Genomic DNA, 17,950 nt, shown 5'->3' on the forward strand with positions numbered 1-17,950 from the left:
GAGTTTTGCTGTGGTGCATAGGCTGGAGCGTGGTGGTGCAATCTCGGCTCACTGCAACCTCTGCCTCTAGGTTCAAGTGATTCTCCTGCTTCAGCCTCCCAAGTAGCTGGGACTACAGGTGTATGCCACAATGTCCAGCTAATTTCTGTATTTTAGTAGAGACAGGATTTCACCATGTTGGCCAGGCTGTTCTCAAACTCCTGACATCAAATGATCCACCTATCTTGGCCTCCCAAAGTGCCGGCATTATAGGCATGAGCCACTGCACCTGGCCCCAATTTTTCCATGTATTTGAAATAACAATTTAAGAAATTATCACTGTGTTCAGAAGACTTCTCTGGTGATCTGCTGTCTATATTACTTTGCTAAGACTGTAATGTTAAGCTTTAGCCTACTGGTACAACTTGGTTTATGTGTAATCAATTATATCAAACATGACAGGTGCATAACTCAGGCCACCTCTCATCTGCGTAAGTGGCCTTTTCTTATCGTTGTATTTTGTGTTGCTGAGTTCCACCACTAGGGGTCGCTTCATCATCACTATCTTTTTGAACTCTTCAGTCCCGATACCACAGCCTCACCGAGTTTTGAGCCTATATGTATAAAACCACAAACAAGACTTAAAACATGAACTGGTTATATGAATGGGCTACATACAAAGCATACATGTAAAATCAAGCAAGCTAACTTATAATGTCAAGAAAGCTAATTTATAGGTGGAAGACAAGATACATATAAATCGGGAGTGGAAATTTGGGCAAGGAGAATCAGTCACTGTGAGAAGAGCAGGTTTTAGGAGTTGCTTAAGTGATGGGAAAGGGAGTTTCCTCCCACTGGGGAGGAAATGGGGGAGACCAAAGGATGGTTTATTCTGTAGCAGGGAGGACTGCTTAGGATTCCAAAAATAATAATGGATTATCTTTTACTTGTAGAAATAGACGATGAATTCATCAAAAACTTGAAAATACTGATTCCTTGGCTACTCAGTCCTGAAAGCCTAGATATTAAAGAGATCAATGGAAATAAAATTACCTGCCGGGGTCTGGTGGAGTACTTCAAGGTATCACTCTCATTTCTATAGTATCTGTGAGTACTTAGATTTGACGTATATTGGATCGTAATTTCTATAAAAAATTATAGACCCTGTACTAGGGGAGCAAAGGTATGAGGAATCTATAAAAAAGATTTTTAAAATCCCTTTTAAAAAGCTTTTTCAAAACCTCTCAGAAAGCTTACTTTCTGAAATCATTCTTTTGAGGAAACCACATAAAGGTAACTTTATGGTCCCCTTTACTCTTCAGGGAACTGAACTGTATTTTGAAATATGAATGTAAGAGTTGGAAAAGTCTTTTGGGGGTGATTGGGTATTTCCCAGGGTCCATGATCTATTCTAAATTTTACCTTCCTAATTCTGAAGATTTTCCCCAAGGGGATTATACCTTCCTACTGAAGAAAATTCTTCCCCATTTCTTACTCTCTGCACCAAGGGCCAATGTGAAGTGGAATTCTTTTAAATTTGCATTTATCTGTTTAGATAGCACTGAATACTTTTTACTAACCCATATATATTCTGGAGGATGTCAGTTACCAACCCAACTGTGGACTGATGCTCCCAGGACTAAAATATCAATTTTTAAAATTCATGTTTGGTCGTTTAAAATGCTATCATATACCTTCTGTATGATCTATTTACCTTCATGATTGTCAGCAAAAAATGACATATTTATCTAAAATATGAATTTTTACTGCATGTAACACTGTGGAGGTGCTTTCAATTTGGTAGGAGATTCAGAACCCTCAGACAGGTCTGTTCAGTAAAGCTTATGACATCAGCAGGTTATAGATTCCTGCGGGTAACTGAAAAAGGGTGGTTACTCTCAGCAGAGGGTTCTAAGAACATTTTAAAGGAGTGTCATTGAGTTGAGCCTTTAAGAAGGGACAAATTGGCAGATGGAGATGTTTGAAAAAGGCATTTCAGGAAACAGAAACAACATGAACTAAGTGAAAAAGAGAATTTAAGTTTGAGAAAGATAAAATAGTTCTAAGTTCCTGAAAATATTTTTTGAAATGTCAAGACCTTAGAATACAATTTCATAGAATTAGAGGAAATATCGTATTGAATTGCTTGAATATGAATCTTTTTCTTTTCCTTTTTTAGGCTTATATAAAGATCTATCAAGGTGAAGAATTACCACATCCCAAATCCATGTTACAGGTATTTATTAATCAGGGGTCATGTTTTAAGACATGTCACTAAGGCTAAGATTTCTGGCTGTCAGAAATTACCAAATAACAATATTAGTCAGACTGATTGGAAGATTATTTGCCTAATAACTTTACCTATTTATGTGTTCATCTAAACAGTTTTCTCATAACATATGCAGCCTCACTTGTGTTGAGATACAAACACTTTTTACCAAAGGGTTTTCACTCTCTTTGCACTAAATTTGTTTAGAAAACAGTCTTACTCTATGAGTTTGATTTACACATGTAACACACAGTAGAAAAGCAGGTCCAAGTTTTAAACAACTGGTCTCCACAAACATTTTTTTTAAAGGAGACAGGCACGGTGGCATGTGCCTGTAGACACAGCTACTCAGGAGGCTGAGACAGGAGGATTGCTTGAGTTTGAGTCCAGCCTGGGCAACATAGTGAAATCTCATACCTAAAAAAGAAGTCAATAAAATTTTTAAAAGGGAGAAACTAGTTTCCTTATATATATTTAAAGTTCTTAATGGTTCCTTTTTGTTATCAGTGTTACACTCTCCTATCAGCAGCAGTCCTTAGATAAATTTGTATTAGTATTTATAAAATATACTGTATATTATTCCCCATGAGTTTGAGTTTATAGATTTTTTTTCTTCCCAGCATTTAATGACAGGCTAAAAAATATTTTTTGAGAGGAAAACTCTTCCAAATGAAAATTCATTTTAGGACTATTTTATATTCAGTAAAAATCTGGTTTATTCCTTTTTGAACCTTTTTTACTAATTTTTAAAATGTAGTAGAAATATTGTAACAGTTTTAAATTATTTTGATGACTTTGGTTTCTTGCACATTTCTTGCACATGATGCTCTGAAATGTGAACTGCCTGTGGAAATTTAATAAATATGAACTGCATTTTACATCATATTTTGTACTTTGTCCAAAGGCCACAGCAGAAGCTAACAATTTAGCAGCCGTGGCAACTGCCAAGGACACATACAACAAAAAAATGGAAGAGGTAAGAATTAAATAATATTTTAAATGCTGTCTTAAACAAAAGCAGTATTCTTCATGCAATTCATTCTTGTTTTTCTTCCATGTTACACTGTACACACATGCAATTAGGTAGTTTTGACTGTTTTCCTCAATCACATGTCTATTTATTATATTCCTGAAATATTTTTAAAAACATTATGTGTGTGCAATTTTAAAGGCATTTTAAATGAATTGTCTCTCTCTGTAGTATATCCGTATTCACATATTTGGGGGGTGCCAGGTCTTTCCACTATTTATAAAATCTAGTAGCTAAAATAGCATGTGGTACTCTTGCCACTATACCTCCTAATATTCCACAATTTCGTTATTTCTCTTAAAGATAAACCCTTTTAGGAAAAAAAAAATCTTAAGAACCAACATTTCTATTTATTACATTTCCTCATTTTAACACTCCAAATTAAGATGGATCTAATAATTATTGTGTATATTAACTGTGATAGATATTTTTTCGTCTTAAAAATGTTATGAAATTAAAATTGCATCAAAATTGAAGTCTTAGAATCCATGCAAATGTAGTATATGGAGTGGTGTTAAGATAAGGACAATCAGAATGAAAGTATTCTTGATACAGTTAAATTTCAAATGCAGGCATACCTCATTTTATTGAGCTTCACTTTATAACACTTGTTAAAAATTGAAGGTTGCTGGCACCCCTGTGTAGAGCGGTGTTATTTATAACATAAGGACAATCAGAATGAAGGTGTTCTTGATATAGTTAAATCTCAAATGCAGGCATACCTCTTTTTATTGAGCTTCACTATATTACACTTCTTACAAATTGAAGGTTGCTGGCAACCCTGTGTGGAGCAAATCTGTTGATGCCCTTTCTCCAGCAGCATGTGCTCACTCCATGTCTGTGTCACATTTTGGTAATTTTCACAATTTTTCAAACGTTTTCATTATTATTGTATCTTTATAGTGACCTGTGGTCAGTGATTGCTGATGTTACTATTGTAATTGTTTCAGAGTGCCATGAACTGTGCCGATATAAGATGGTGACCTTAATTGATAAATGTGTTTTCTGACTGCTCCAGCAACCAGCAGTTCCCCCATCCCTCCCACTCTGTAGTCCTTTCTTTTACCTGAGGCACAACAAATATTGGAATTAGGCCAATTAATAACCCTACAGTGGCCTCTAAGTGTTGAAGTTCAAAGAGCCACATCTCTCACTTTAAATCAAAAGCTAGAAATGACTAATCTTAGTGAGGAAAGCATATGAAAAGCTGAGACAAGACAAAAGCTAGGCCTTTGCACCAAACAGCCAGGCTGTGGATGCAAAGGATAAGTTTTTAAAGGAAATCAAAAATTATACTCTAGGCTGGGCATAGTGGCTCACACCTGTAATCCCAGCACTTTGGGAGGCTGAGGTGGGTGGCTCACATGAGGTCAGGTGTTAGAGACCAGCCTAGCCAACATGGTGAAACCCATCTCTACTAAAAATACAAAAATCAGCCAGGCATGGTGGCACGCGTCCATAGTCCCAGTTACTCGGGAGGCTGAGACTGGAGAATGGCTTAAACCCAGGAGGCAGAGGTTGCAGTGAGCCAAGATTGCACCACTGCACTCCAGCCTGGGCAACAGAGTAGGACTCTGTCTCAAAAAAAAAAAAAAAAAAAAAGGTGCTACACCAGTGAACACACAGATTATAAAAAAGTGAAACAGCTTTTTTGCTGACATGGAGAAAGCTTTAGTGGCTTGGATAGAAAATTAAACCAGCCACAACATGCCCTTAAGCCAAAGCCTAATCCAGAGCAAGGCCCTAACTCTGCTCAATTCTGTGAAGGCTGAAAGAGGTGGTAAAGGTGCAGAAGAAAAATTGGAAGCCAGCAGAGGTTTTTGGTTCGTGAGGTTTAAGAAGCCATCTCTGTAACATAAAGTGCAAGCTGAAGTAGCAAGTCTTGATGTAGAAACTGTGGCAAGTTATCCAGAAGATCTACCTGAGAGCGTTAATGAAGGTGGCTACACTAAACAGAGATTTTCAATGTAGATAAAGTAGCCTTCTATTGGAAGATGCCATCCAGGACTTTGTCAGCTAGAGAGAAGTCAGTTCCTGGCTTCAAAGATTGGAAGAACAGGCTGACGTTCTTATGGCTGGTGACTTTTAGTTGAACCCAGTGCTCATTTACCATTCCCCAAATTCTAGGGTACTTAAGAATCATGCTAAATCTACTCTCGTTTGTGCTCTATTAATGGAACAACAAAGCCTAGGTAACAGCACAGCTGTTTACAGCATGGTTTACTGAATATTTTAAGCCCACCGTTGAGAACTACTACTCAGAAAAAGGTTCCTTTCAAAATATTACTGCTCATTGGCAATGTATTTATTCACCAAAGAGCACTGATGGAGATGTATTTAAGGAAATGTTTTCATGCCTGCTAACACAATATCCATTCTGTGGCCCAGGGATCAGGGAGTAATTTTGACTTTCAAATGTTAATAATAAATACATTTTGTAAGACTATAGCTGCCATAGATAGTGATTCTTCTGATGGATCTGGGCAAAGTAAATTGAAAACCTTCCGGGAAAGATTCACCATTCTAGATGCCATTAAGAGAATCTGTGATTTATAGAAGGCAAAAATATGAACGTCGACAAGAGTGTGGAAAAAGTTTATACCAACCCTCCTGGATGACTGAGAGGGGTTCAAGACTTCAGTAGAGGAAAGAACTGCAGGTGTGGTGGAAACAGCAAGAGAACTTAAAAGTGGAGCCTGAAGATGTGACTGAATTGTGTAATCTCATTTAATGGATAAGGAGTTGCGTCCTATGGACGAGCAAAGACAGTGGTTTCTGGAGATGGAATCTACTCCTAGTGAAGATGCTATGAACATTGTTGAAATGACAACAAAGGGTTTAGAATATTTTTTATTGATACCTAATAGATGTACATATTTTTTGGAGTATGTATGATAAATTGATACATCCATATAATGTATAAAGATCAAATCAGGGTAAGTACGATATTTATGCCCTTAAATATTTCCTTATGCTAGGAACATTCGAATTATTCTTTTATTTTGAAATGTACAATAGATTACTGTTCATTACAGTCACCCTACAGAGCTATTGAACACTGTCTTACTTCTTCTAACTGTATATTTGTACCCATTAATCAACCTCTCTTCATCTCCTTCCCCCTACCCTTTCCAGGGCTTTAAAATATTAAATAAACTTAGATAAGGCATTGGCAGGGTTTGAGAGGATTGACTCCAATTTTTAAAGTTCTACTGTGAGTAAAATGCTGTCAAACAGCATCTCAGAGTACAGAGAAATCTTGATGAAAGGGAGAGTCCATCAATATGGCAAACTACTGTTATCTTACTTTAAGAAATTGCCACAGCCACCTCAACCTTCAGCAGCATCACCCCAATCAGTCAGCAGCCATCAACATTGAGGCAAGAGCCTCCACCAGCAAAGATTGATGTGCTGAAGGCTCACATAAGCCTTAGCAGTTTTTAGCAATAAAGTATTTTTAAATTATGTACATGGTTTTAGACGTGCTATTGCACACTTTAATAGACTGCCATATAATGTAAACATAACTTTTATATGCATCAGGAAATAAAAAAAATCATGTGACTCGCTTTATTGCGGTGGTCTGGAACCAAACACGTGTTATGTTGTGAGATACGCCTGTAACCAAAGTGAATGGTATGGTTAACTGAGATTACCCTTCTAACTTTTCAAAAAGTTGAAAACGCAACTCAAGAACATTTAATATACTCCTATTTAGTCTCTGGGAAAAAATACTCAATGGACTCCATTCAAACAAAAGTCAGTAAAACTGCTAAAGAATGTATTTCACAGTTTTACTTTGAGAGCTTTATAGCATTGATCATTGTTTATTAAACTACATTGGTTAAAATGACTTCAGTGTAGTTAGATTTCCTAGAATCTGGATAAATGTAGTTTCCTTAGATTTGGATTCATTCTGTAAATGAACTCAGTTTGCACTTCATATTGTGTCACTCATGTCTTTTCATCTTGAAGGACTTTGATTAAGTGATATTATTTTCCACATCAAAAAGAGAAAAAATTTAAATGACTTTAAGCCGCCTATAAAATACCAGTCCCATTTAAAGTCATGCCTCATGGATACAGAGGGTGGAAAGATGTGGGCTGACAAAACATATATGCCGACTCCTGATTATTAATGTATTCTAACAAACTCAACTAGCTAAGTGAAAAATTTTGATATAGTTGCTAATTTTACTCTGCACTGCATAAACAAATATTTCTCTATCTGATACAGATTTGTGGTGGTGACAAACCATTTCTGGCCCCCAATGATTTGCAGACCAAACACCTGCAACTTAAGGAAGAATCTGTGAAGCTATTCCGAGGGGTGAAGAAGATGGGTGGGGAAGAATTTAGCCGGCGTTACCTGCAGCAGTTGGAGAGTGAAATAGATGAACTTTATATCCAGTATATCAAGCACAATGATAGCAAAAATATCTTCCATGCAGCTCGTACCCCAGCCACACTGTTTGTAGTCATCTTTATCACATATGTGATTGCTGGTGTGACTGGATTCATTGGTTTGGACATCATAGCTAGCCTATGCAATATGATAATGGGACTGACCCTTATCACCCTGTGCACCTGGGCATATATCCGGTACTCTGGAGAATACCGAGAGCTGGGAGCTGTAATAGACCAGGTGGCTGCAGCTCTGTGGGACCAGGTAAGAACACTTTTAATTCACAACTAAATTCAGCACACATTTGAATGTCATTCATGTGCCAGCCACTGCATTAGATGTTGGAAATAGCACAGATCAACATGAACTGGGCCTGTTATCAAGAATGCTATGACCGGCCCAGATACAAACAACTATATAATGCTGTGTAATATGTGAAGTCCTACACAACTGCTTTAAAATTAACATTTCAGCGTTTTTAAAAAAATACATCAATTTAGTGGTGCTTTTACTTTTTTTTTTTTGAGACAGCATCTTGCTCTGTCATCCAGGCTAGATGTCTGGCCAAGGATGGTTGTGTGATCTCAGCTCACTGTAACCTCCACCTCCTAGGCTCAAGCGATTCTTATGCCTCAGCCTCTCAAGTAGATGGGACTACATGTGCATGCCACCATCCCCGGCTACTATGTTGTATTCTTTGTGGATATGGCGTTTCCCCTGTTGGCCAGGCTGGTCCCAAACTCCTGACCTCAAGCAATCTGCCCGCCTCAGCCTGCCAAAGTGCTGGGATTACAGGCATGAGTCATCCGGCTTACTTTTTATTATTCTAAAAATGTTAAATCTGTTAAAAGTTATATGAAAAAACAGCTTTTATTTAGCTAATTATGACGTGTTAACATTATCTTATATTCACAACCTATGATTTGATTAGCATTAGCTCTGTTAGGAGCTAATATGAACCACTATCGTAAGTAGTCATTTATCATTCTCTTTTGAAGTAAAAAGTACTTCAGATTGTCTCTGTACCTGTAGGCAGCAGGTAATAGCTACAGTTCTTCCCAGATTAAGAACATTCTTATGGCAGGGAGTGGTGGCTCACGCCTATAATCCCAGCACTTTGGGAGGCCAAGGAGGGCGAATCACCTGAGGTTGGGAGTTTGAGACCAGACTGACTAACATGGAGAAACCCTGTCTTTACTAAAAATACAAAAATTAGCAGGGCATGGTGGCGCATGCCTGTAGTCCCAACTATTCAGGAAGCTGAAGCAGGAGAATCACTTGAACCCAAGAGGTGGAGTTTGCGGTGAGCTGAGACCGTGCCATTGCATTCCATCTCAAAAAAAAAAAAAAAAAACTTATATATACGCTTTATAACATAATTGTAACACATGCCTTTGAAGGATCTAGCTGAGATAAACTCGGGGTAGCACAATGGGAAATGAAGTAAAAACTGGATCCTCTGAGCCACTGTCTCAAATAGTCCCTCAACCACAAAAGATTTAAGAGGGGTTACTTGAGGTCAATGTCAAAACCCTCCTATAATATGTTATGCTAAAAACTATGAGGAATACAGAATTGAGTTCTTCAAAGATTCTGATAAAATATGTCATCTAAATGGAAAAATCTGCAGGAGTATTTATTCTGTTCTTAAATGCTCACAAATATTGTAAGCAAAGTTGAATATTATAATGCCGTTAATAAAGCGGGATATATACTTTTCTTTTTTCTTTTTAATCTGCCTTTGCCACAGGGAAGTACAAATGAGGTAAGTTAAATTTTTAAAATTCAGAGCTATGTATTTGTAAACATTATGATATTCTTATTTTATAAACTGACTAGCTATTACAAGATGTGTTTATGTAGACTAGAACAATCTTTGGTGACTTCTGACAGTTAAATTTGTAATTGTGAATTTTTAACATGGTCTTAAAATATTTAACTTATTCTAGACATCATGTATGATTTGATCTACACACACACACAAAAAAAAAAAACGTTAAGAATTGATTATGATGAGCATTTGTTTCCTGAGTGTGTAGAAAATTTTAAAATTCTTAAGCTCTGAAATGGTGGACTCTGCTCTACTGCAGAGTAAAGCAAGCAGTTATGAACTTGAGGAAATATAACTACTGGAGGGTATTTAAATGTCGCTTTAGAAGTCATTTTTAACTTTGGCTTTTGACTGACAGTAATGCATACCACTTCAAGCAGGGCCCAGGCCAGTACGTATTCTAACTTTCTTGGCAGGCCTCAGGCCTGACCTGTAAATTAGTGTTCATTTCTCCTACTGCACATGGGCAACAACGCCACTTATCTCAGAAAAGACTCAAGGCACCCACGAAGTAATCATCTGTTACACTAAGAAAAATTATTACTCTGGAATCATTTAGAGTCATTATCTTCAGGAAGCAAAGCTGATCTTGAACAACTACCGACATCACACATAATTATTTCCTTAGTTTCTACTGTGGCATATAACTGGATTATGTCTTTGAACCAAATACAAGTCACTAAGAAGTTATTTTATGTAAAATTTAATAAGCAAGTTTATTAAAAAAGCAAAATCAAATTTCAACTTTGTAAAAGCTTAAGAAAAAAATAAAAGAGAATTAGAATTAAATTGAATGCCTTAGAATCAGAATATAATGGAAGATGAAACTATGTTGCACCAACATATATTTATAGATTTGAAGATGGTACCATTCAGACTTAATGTCTTAAGAAAATCAAGGCCAGGCACAGTGGCTTACGCCTGTAATCCCAGCAATTTGAGAGGCTGAGGCAGGAGGATCACTTGAGGTCAGGTATTCAAGACGAGCCTGGCCAACATGGTGAATTTCTCTCTCTACTAAAAATACAAAAAATTAGCCTGGTGTGGTGGAGGCTGCCTGTAGTCCCAGCCACTAGCAGGGGCTGAGGCAGAACAGCTTGAACCTGGGAGGTGGAGGCTGCAGTGTGCCAAGATCATGCCACTGCACGCCAGCCTGGGTGACAGAATGAGACTCCAACTAAAAAAAAAAAAAAAAAAAAAAAAGAAAATCAAAAGAAAGTAGCTATACAGATTCACAAATGATAAAAATTAATGGAATTTCCTGGGAACAGATTACTATTTAATGGATCTCCAGCTTTCATCCAGCTTTTAAAAATATTCAAAGACTCTTTATAAACTCCAGAATTAATTCAGACAAGTTGTTTTTAACGACTATTAGGTATGTGAAAGTCAGAGGAGGGGATGAAATCTTAGACACTAGCTGAGGCGGGCAGGAAACAAAGATTATTTATGAACACTTATATAAAGCAATATACAATACACAGACATTCCTATGATTCAAATGCCATTAAAAGGCCACAGAGAATAAGAGGTTGTTTTAAATGAGGAAAGCTTGCTGAGGTAATATTTTTGAATAAGGTTTGTAAAATATTAGCTAAGTCATGGAAACAAGGCAAGAGCATATAAAGTGAAGAATCCTAGTGTGCTGGGGGAAGGTCACCATATGTGCTTAGCTGTATGACTGTATCAGTAAATGATGGAGAATAAAATTGGTCCCACTCAGGAAAACATTGGAAGCCCAGAAAGCAAGTGGACTACATATGTATAATAGTTAACTGGCAATCAGAAGTTATGAGGTCTTACAATTCATTTAAAACTGCTAATATTCACAATTCGAATTCTCAGCACACCCCTGGGGCACAGTAGCAGCTCTCCGCTCCAAGAGGTATGCAAGGTAAAAGGAAGCAGAGTCTGAGAATAAAACATTTACCACAAAGGTCAACACACAAAAGTGTTACTGTACACATTGAGGAGTTGAAAATTCTTTTAAGTTTTAAGATATTCGTTTATATACTGATGAAAAAAGATTTCAATTCAACATGCTAAATTTTATACAGTACAAACTGAAGAGGAAAAAATTTTACATCTGTGCATTCGATAACTATGTTTTATAATCGTGATGCTTTTATTCTAGGCTTTGTACAAGCTTTACAGTGCAGCAGCAACCCACAGACATCTGTATCATCAAGCTTTTCCTACACCAAAGGCGGAATCTACTGAACAATCAGAAAAGAAAAAAATGTAATCCAAATTTTAAGAAGTACAGGTGCATGACCAATTATCAATTAAATATTCAGTTTTATGTCTCCATGCAAACATTCAAAGTGCTTCCATCAGAACAGAGTAAAATACTAAACACCTTTGAAGACTGCAAACTGGATTAGTTCTTTTACTTCAGTGTTTTAATAAGCAGATTTATGTATGCATGGTTATACTATTTTGTTAACATGTACAATTTCCTGATTTTTCTTCAAAAATGCTGTTATAAAGTATTTGTCTATTTATGATAACAGTACATGTGTTCTGCTTGAATTTACTAAATTCTACCACTGGGTCATAATTAAATTATGTGATATTCCATGTTTGGATATGCTCATTTAATTTCTACAGAAAAAATTTTAAATTATTTCACATAGCCATTTGTTAAAGCATACCATCAGAACTCAGTAGGCTTGATTTAATCTGTATCATCTTATATATACGACAGTCTTATTTTTAAGCACATTTAAGAGTTTTTCAGTTGCTTTATCAAAAACTATATATTGCTTTTACATGATTTAATAGAATATAAAACCTCTTGATAAAAAATGCACAAAAAATCACTTTGTATGTGTGAGTTTCACTGCATTATATATTTTTTCATTTGGTACACAAAGAATGTATTCTTCATAGGTTTATTCTTTTAATATGTGAACTATTATTAAAATTTACTCTGGTTCCTAAGATTAAAAACAAATGCTTACAGAATTTGAAAATGAGAAGTGTTGATATAGAATGATGAGGTTTATCTTTTTAGACTGAAGATGCATTTTATGCATTTTAATGTTGACATCATTACAAACTTAAGTTTCTATTTTACAAAACATGTACTAATTCTTATAGGTAACTACTAGTTCTTAATTACTAAAATCTCTAGTGGCGTCACTGAACAGACTTCTTAGGGAAGTAAAAAAGTGTTAATGAAAAAAGTAATATTTATCTAGGAGGTCCAAAACAGAGTAACTTCTAAAGACTAGTTCTTAATTACTAAAATCTCTAGTGGCGTCACTGAACAGACTTCTTAGGGAAGTAAAAAAGTGTTAATGAAAAAAGTAATATTTATCTAGGAGGTCCAAAACAGAGTAACTTCACAGAAATGGCTACACCTTAATAAGTGACAGGAAAGAACAATTAAGATAGAGGAGTGTGTGAGTCCTTAAGATATATAAACTTATACCTTAGAAAAGTCTGATCACAAGTTCAGCAAATTACCTTTTCCCAATGATAAAATTCCACTGGCCATACTTATGTTTTACAATATCCCTTTCATTACCCCTTTCAAGTATATTGATTCCTTTGTCTATGGCCTTTTGAACACAAAAATGAAATACGGCACTATGGCTAAAACACGGACTCAAAAACCAAGCATTTAGTTTCCACAAAAATATATTTAATAAACTTGTTATATAAAAGCAAACACTTAACACTCTTAACATTTCATCAACAATTCAAACTCACTGATAACTGGGAGTAGTTTGTATTCTGAAAGACTTCCTAAGCTAAAAGTGTATTTACATATTTACAACACATGTATATATAACTGAAGAACTACTTCAAATAATGTTGAAATTCACAGAATTCTAGAGATTTATAGTTATAGTTTAGATTAATCACCAATTTGTATGCAATCAAATATACAGCACTAATTATGAAAAGTGTTTTAACAATTATTAATCCAAAAGGGGAGAAAAATTACAAAGGAAATATATGGTTTTAAAGTCCTGTGACAAATACTTAGAAGATTAAAAAGTAATAATATAAAATCGATTTAACAACCAATTTTTTTTGAATCCCTGATTATCATTTTTGGTAGCTCAACCCAGTCTGTCAGAAGGCAGTATGCTATGCTGTCAGGAACTCTCCACTGTCTCATCAGAGCCATGCTAAATGCAGTAACAGCCCTGGCTGAAAATATGGAAGTTGATGTTAGCAACTTTGAGTTTCACACACCTTCGTCAAACAGGCTAAGTACTTATGCTTATATGTACTCTTGAAAGATTAAAATGCCCATCACCCATTCATAATAAAAAGTATTTTCTCAACATGCTTTAAAAGGGTTCCTTACTTTGTTTTTATTTCTTTATTTCTTATTTTTTGAGACAAGGTCTGGCTCTCCCACCCAGGCTGCGGTGCAAGTGGTACAATCTTGACCCTGCAACCTCTGCCTCCTGGGCTCAAGCCAGCCTCTGACCTCAGCCTCCCATGCAGCTGAGACTACAGGAACACACCATCATACCTAGCTAATTTTTTTTTTATTTTTTGTAGAGATGGGGTTTCACCATGTTGCCCAGGCTGGTCTCAAACTGGTGTGCTCAAGAGATCCATCCACCTCGGCTTCCCAAAGTGCTGGGATTACAGGTATGAGCCACCACTTCCCCCAGTTGGGTCCCTTACTTTGGAGGAGGGAAGACAAACATACATCATATATAAATATTTATCACAATAAGGTTTCAAGTCCTATTTTATATTTAAACTACCTCATGGTAATATTTAAACCATCCCTTCCAGAAAGGTACTACTGCTATAAGAAGTTAACAAGTGATAATTTCCTATTTAAAGTCTGTTCATAATGACATTTCCTGCTGCATTTTTTCCATCAAGAATACCAAAGCAGTTTCCTAATATATAGCACTTGAAAGTGTTTGCCATATTGGCTCTTAAAATTATAGACTAATTTTTCTTGTTCACTAAAAGAAAATTTCTAATAACAAAATACATGTAAAGTTAGAATTTTATAATTTCCACAAAGGAAGCTGTGTTTATTAACCAAAGTACTTGTTTGCTATTTTCTATCTGTGAAAATATTTTAAAGCTCTTATAAAACTTAAATTTTATTTTTAAAAAATCAGCTCAAAAATTTTTTCCATGTTGTTGGGCATACCACTGCTGTCTCTGCTTTCGGTTTTCCAACTCTGTAAGAAGAGCTTGTCTGTATGCTTCATACATCTTAACAATCTGCTCCAATTCTTTCATGAAGAGCAACTTTAGCATTCCCTGGTATGTATCCAGGTCAGCCAGCTGGAAGAGTTCCCACTTCAGAATGTGGTCATATCTGTTTTAAAACACAAGCATATATATGTTCACAACACATACGTAAACATGTATTTCTAGCAAGAAACTAGTCTGTTTTTTAAAATGTCAACTTTATTTATAACTAAACAAACCATAAGCTCTAATTAAAAATAACTGAGTAGCTGGGCACAGTGGTGGCACGTATAGTCCTAGCTACTTGGGAGGATGATGTGGGAGGATTGCTATGCTTAAGAGTTTGAGGCCAGCCTGGGCAACATAGCAAGACCCCATTTCTAAAAATAAATACATCAGTTTTTTTAAAAAACTAAGTTATTAACTGCTATTTACATATAATTTTTTTTTTAGGGAAAGGAGAAAGCTGCTAATATTACTTCATTTCAATTTAACTTAAAGAATATCTATTTCTTTAAATTACCAATTATTCTAATATTAACACTAGACAACTATCAACACAGATTTCACACTACAGTGTTTCTGTAATTTCTGAAGAACATATTTTGTGCTATTTATAAGTTCATCAAAAGTTATTTGTCAGGAACTTAAGAATACTTTAGACCACACTGTGCTTGTAAATGATAATGCACAAAAATGGGTGGTCATTTGCATCATTCATGTTGATGGATCTTTCTGAGGAATGCTATTCACAATAGCAAACAAGGAACAAAACAGAAGAAGAAATGAAGAGGAAGCATCATTTGTGGCCTCTAAGTACTCTTGAGGCTGAGTACAACAGGAAAACTCAAGAAGGAAAGAATAAACTGTTTTTAAAATGAGAGAATAAGCAGACTATAGAAGGCTTCACAGTGTGGTGAAGGATTCCCAAATGTATTGTGGAAGACCATTAGTCTCTCAGTGGTAAGTAGATCGCTGCTTAGCAGTAGTACCTTTAGTAGTTTAGTAGTTGCCTACACAGTCCCATTTCAGTAGTATATGATAAAGACAGCACTCTAATTCATATTCTCATGTTAAAGATGAAAAACACCAAAATCTAAAGAGGCTCTTTACCTCTTGCAAAAGTGTTTAGTGAATAAAAGTTCAGAAAGGCAAAGAACTTGGGCCAACATGCTTCAAAGTAGTGGATTTGAATGTTAATATCCACTAATACTAAAGAACTTGAATTAGGGAAAGGCATGTTGTACCTGAAGTTATCCTCTCAAATCATATTGCATAGCAGATATAATAGGAAGCTTTGATTGCAAACTCTAGTAGTAGTAGTAGTATTTTTTTTTGAGACAGAGTCTCACTCTGTCGCCAGGCACCAGGCTGGAATGCAGTGGCGCAATCTCGGCTCACTGCACCCTCCACCTCCTGGGTTCAAGCAATTCTCCTACCTCGGCCTACAGGCGCACACCACCATGCCCAGCTAATTTTTTTGTAATTTTAGTACAGACGGGGTTTTACCATGTTGGCCAGGATGGTCTCAATCTCTTGACCTCGTGATCTGCCCGCCTCGGCCTCCCAAAGTGCTGGGATTACAGGCTTGAGCCACTGCGCCCGGCCGACTCTAGTATTATTTTTAATGATCATTTATAATATTTTCTACCCAGTGGTTCTTTGATATTTATTATACCATTTTCTTTCAAAAGGACTATCTAATATTTTTAAATGAGGTTTTTTAAAAAGGGAGACACTGGCTCAAGAGTTCTGATTTTAAAAAAAGGAGAAAAAAAAAAGGAGACAGAAAACATACTGAGCAGTTAGTGTGAGCCACTGTACTTGGCATTTTGACGTGTTTCTGTCCTACTTAAGCATATGTAACAGAAATGTCAATAACAACATGTAAAAACTGGAAGGTAAATATATTTCATTAGACTCTCAATTTTACTCAGTTGAGAGCTGCAAATTTATTAATAGATACAGATTTCTTTGGTAGGAAGCTCTTTTCTTTTTAGTGGGAAACTCCAACTACTTGTGAACATAAATTAGAGTGATACTGTCAGGAACACTCAGACACAAAACTGTCTTTTTTTTTAATTTTGTAGATATGGAGATGTCCTATGTTTCCCAGGTAGAAGTACAGTGGCTAATCACAGGCACAATACCACTACTGATCAGCACAGTAGTATTAACCTGCTCCATTTCAAACCTGGGCCAGTTCGTCTCTCCTTAGGCAACCTGGTGATCCCTGCTCCTGGGAGGTCACCATATTGATGCCAAACAGTACGGACATCCGACTGGCATAGTACACCACAGCCCAGAACTCCTAGGTTCAAGCAATCCGGACTCGGCCTGTCAAGTAGCTGGGATTACAGATGCACCACCAAACCTGGCCAAGTTTCTTACTTGCCAATCAGCATTCAGCATCAAGAGTACCATTATGGGTAGAAGCAACAAACTCAGATTAGAGAAAATCCTTTTGGGGGAAGAAAGTACCCTCTAAGAAGAGTACAGATGTGAAAAAACTGCAAAACATGGAATGGAAATAAGATTTCCATTCCAACTTCTTCCCTCTGTTGCTTCTATATAGTTACTACGCTTCTGCCTATAATCACCTAAGTGTGCCTGCTTTTTCTGAAAAGGATGAACTCCCATTCTTTCCTTCCTAACTAGCGAAGAAATCTGCTTCCCCAAGTTTAACATTAAGTCATTTATAAACAGGTAAATCATTCAGAAAATTGGGTGTAAACCATTCCAATAGTCTATGCTTCTACCATCTCTTTTGCTGTGTTTTTCCCAGGGCAGTGTTCTATTCAAATACTACTTATAAATAACTCAAATATCAGGCACCAGTTGCTATAATTCTACCAAAAATAACCTGTCCACACTCCAGTGGATGCTGACTTTGAGACCAAAAGTGCTGCTATCCTCAGCTCCAGGTATCACCATGTAGCCTAAGTCCCTTGCACCTACCCACCATAACACTGTGTCCACTCTTCCCTCTTTTCCACCTGTATTTAGAGCGGGGTCAATGGTGACACTACAGGATTGCCAAGCCATTGGAATAAAAAATACCCCTGCCACACACTGCTAAGTACTAGTGTTTTGGTGTGTGTGTGAGAAATAACAGAAAGTAAATATGTTCCTGACAGTCTTTTTCCAGTCAATGATTAAATTTAAAAATTTTATCCTATAGTTCAGCTTTGAGTACAGCTATACCAAGCATTATAGACTTTTGTGAGCAGACACAGGAACATAACTTGACAA

At 36.4% G+C, this 17,950-nt stretch overlaps 2 protein-coding genes across 5 annotated transcripts in view; one reads left to right on the forward strand and one right to left on the reverse strand.

Annotated features, from left to right (window-relative positions):
* ATL1 (atlastin GTPase 1) overlaps positions 1-12,094 on the forward strand; it is a 101,662-nt gene extending 89,568 nt beyond the window's left edge. For 3 of the 4 annotated variants that reach the window (XM_037730773.1, XM_017506745.2, XM_037730772.1), the window contains 6 exons: positions 933-1,060; positions 2,159-2,215; positions 3,153-3,224; positions 7,516-7,947; positions 9,434-9,448; positions 11,649-12,094. In XM_037730773.1, coding sequence (XP_037586701.1) covers positions 933-1,060; positions 2,159-2,215; positions 3,153-3,224; positions 7,516-7,947; positions 9,434-9,448; positions 11,649-11,759 — 815 coding nt within the window. In that variant the 3' untranslated portion in view covers positions 11,760-12,094. The remainder of the gene's footprint in view (positions 1-932; positions 1,061-2,158; positions 2,216-3,152; positions 3,225-7,515; positions 7,948-9,433; positions 9,449-11,648) is intronic. The other variant, XM_017506746.2, reaches the window with a different exon arrangement.
* Positions 12,095-14,279: 2,185 nt separating this feature from the next.
* The window catches only part of SAV1 (salvador family WW domain containing protein 1), a 33,708-nt gene continuing 30,037 nt past the window's right edge, over positions 14,280-17,950 (reverse strand). The window contains exon 5 of the mRNA XM_017506747.2: positions 14,280-14,825. Within this exon, the coding sequence (XP_017362236.1) occupies positions 14,624-14,825 (202 nt within the window). The 3' untranslated portion in view covers positions 14,280-14,623. The remainder of the gene's footprint in view (positions 14,826-17,950) is intronic.

The sequence above is a fragment of the Cebus imitator genome, unplaced genomic scaffold (assembly GCF_001604975.1).
Source record: "Cebus imitator isolate Cc_AM_T3 unplaced genomic scaffold, Cebus_imitator-1.0 Scaffold358, whole genome shotgun sequence".
Taxonomy (NCBI): Eukaryota; Metazoa; Chordata; class Mammalia; order Primates; family Cebidae; genus Cebus; species Cebus imitator.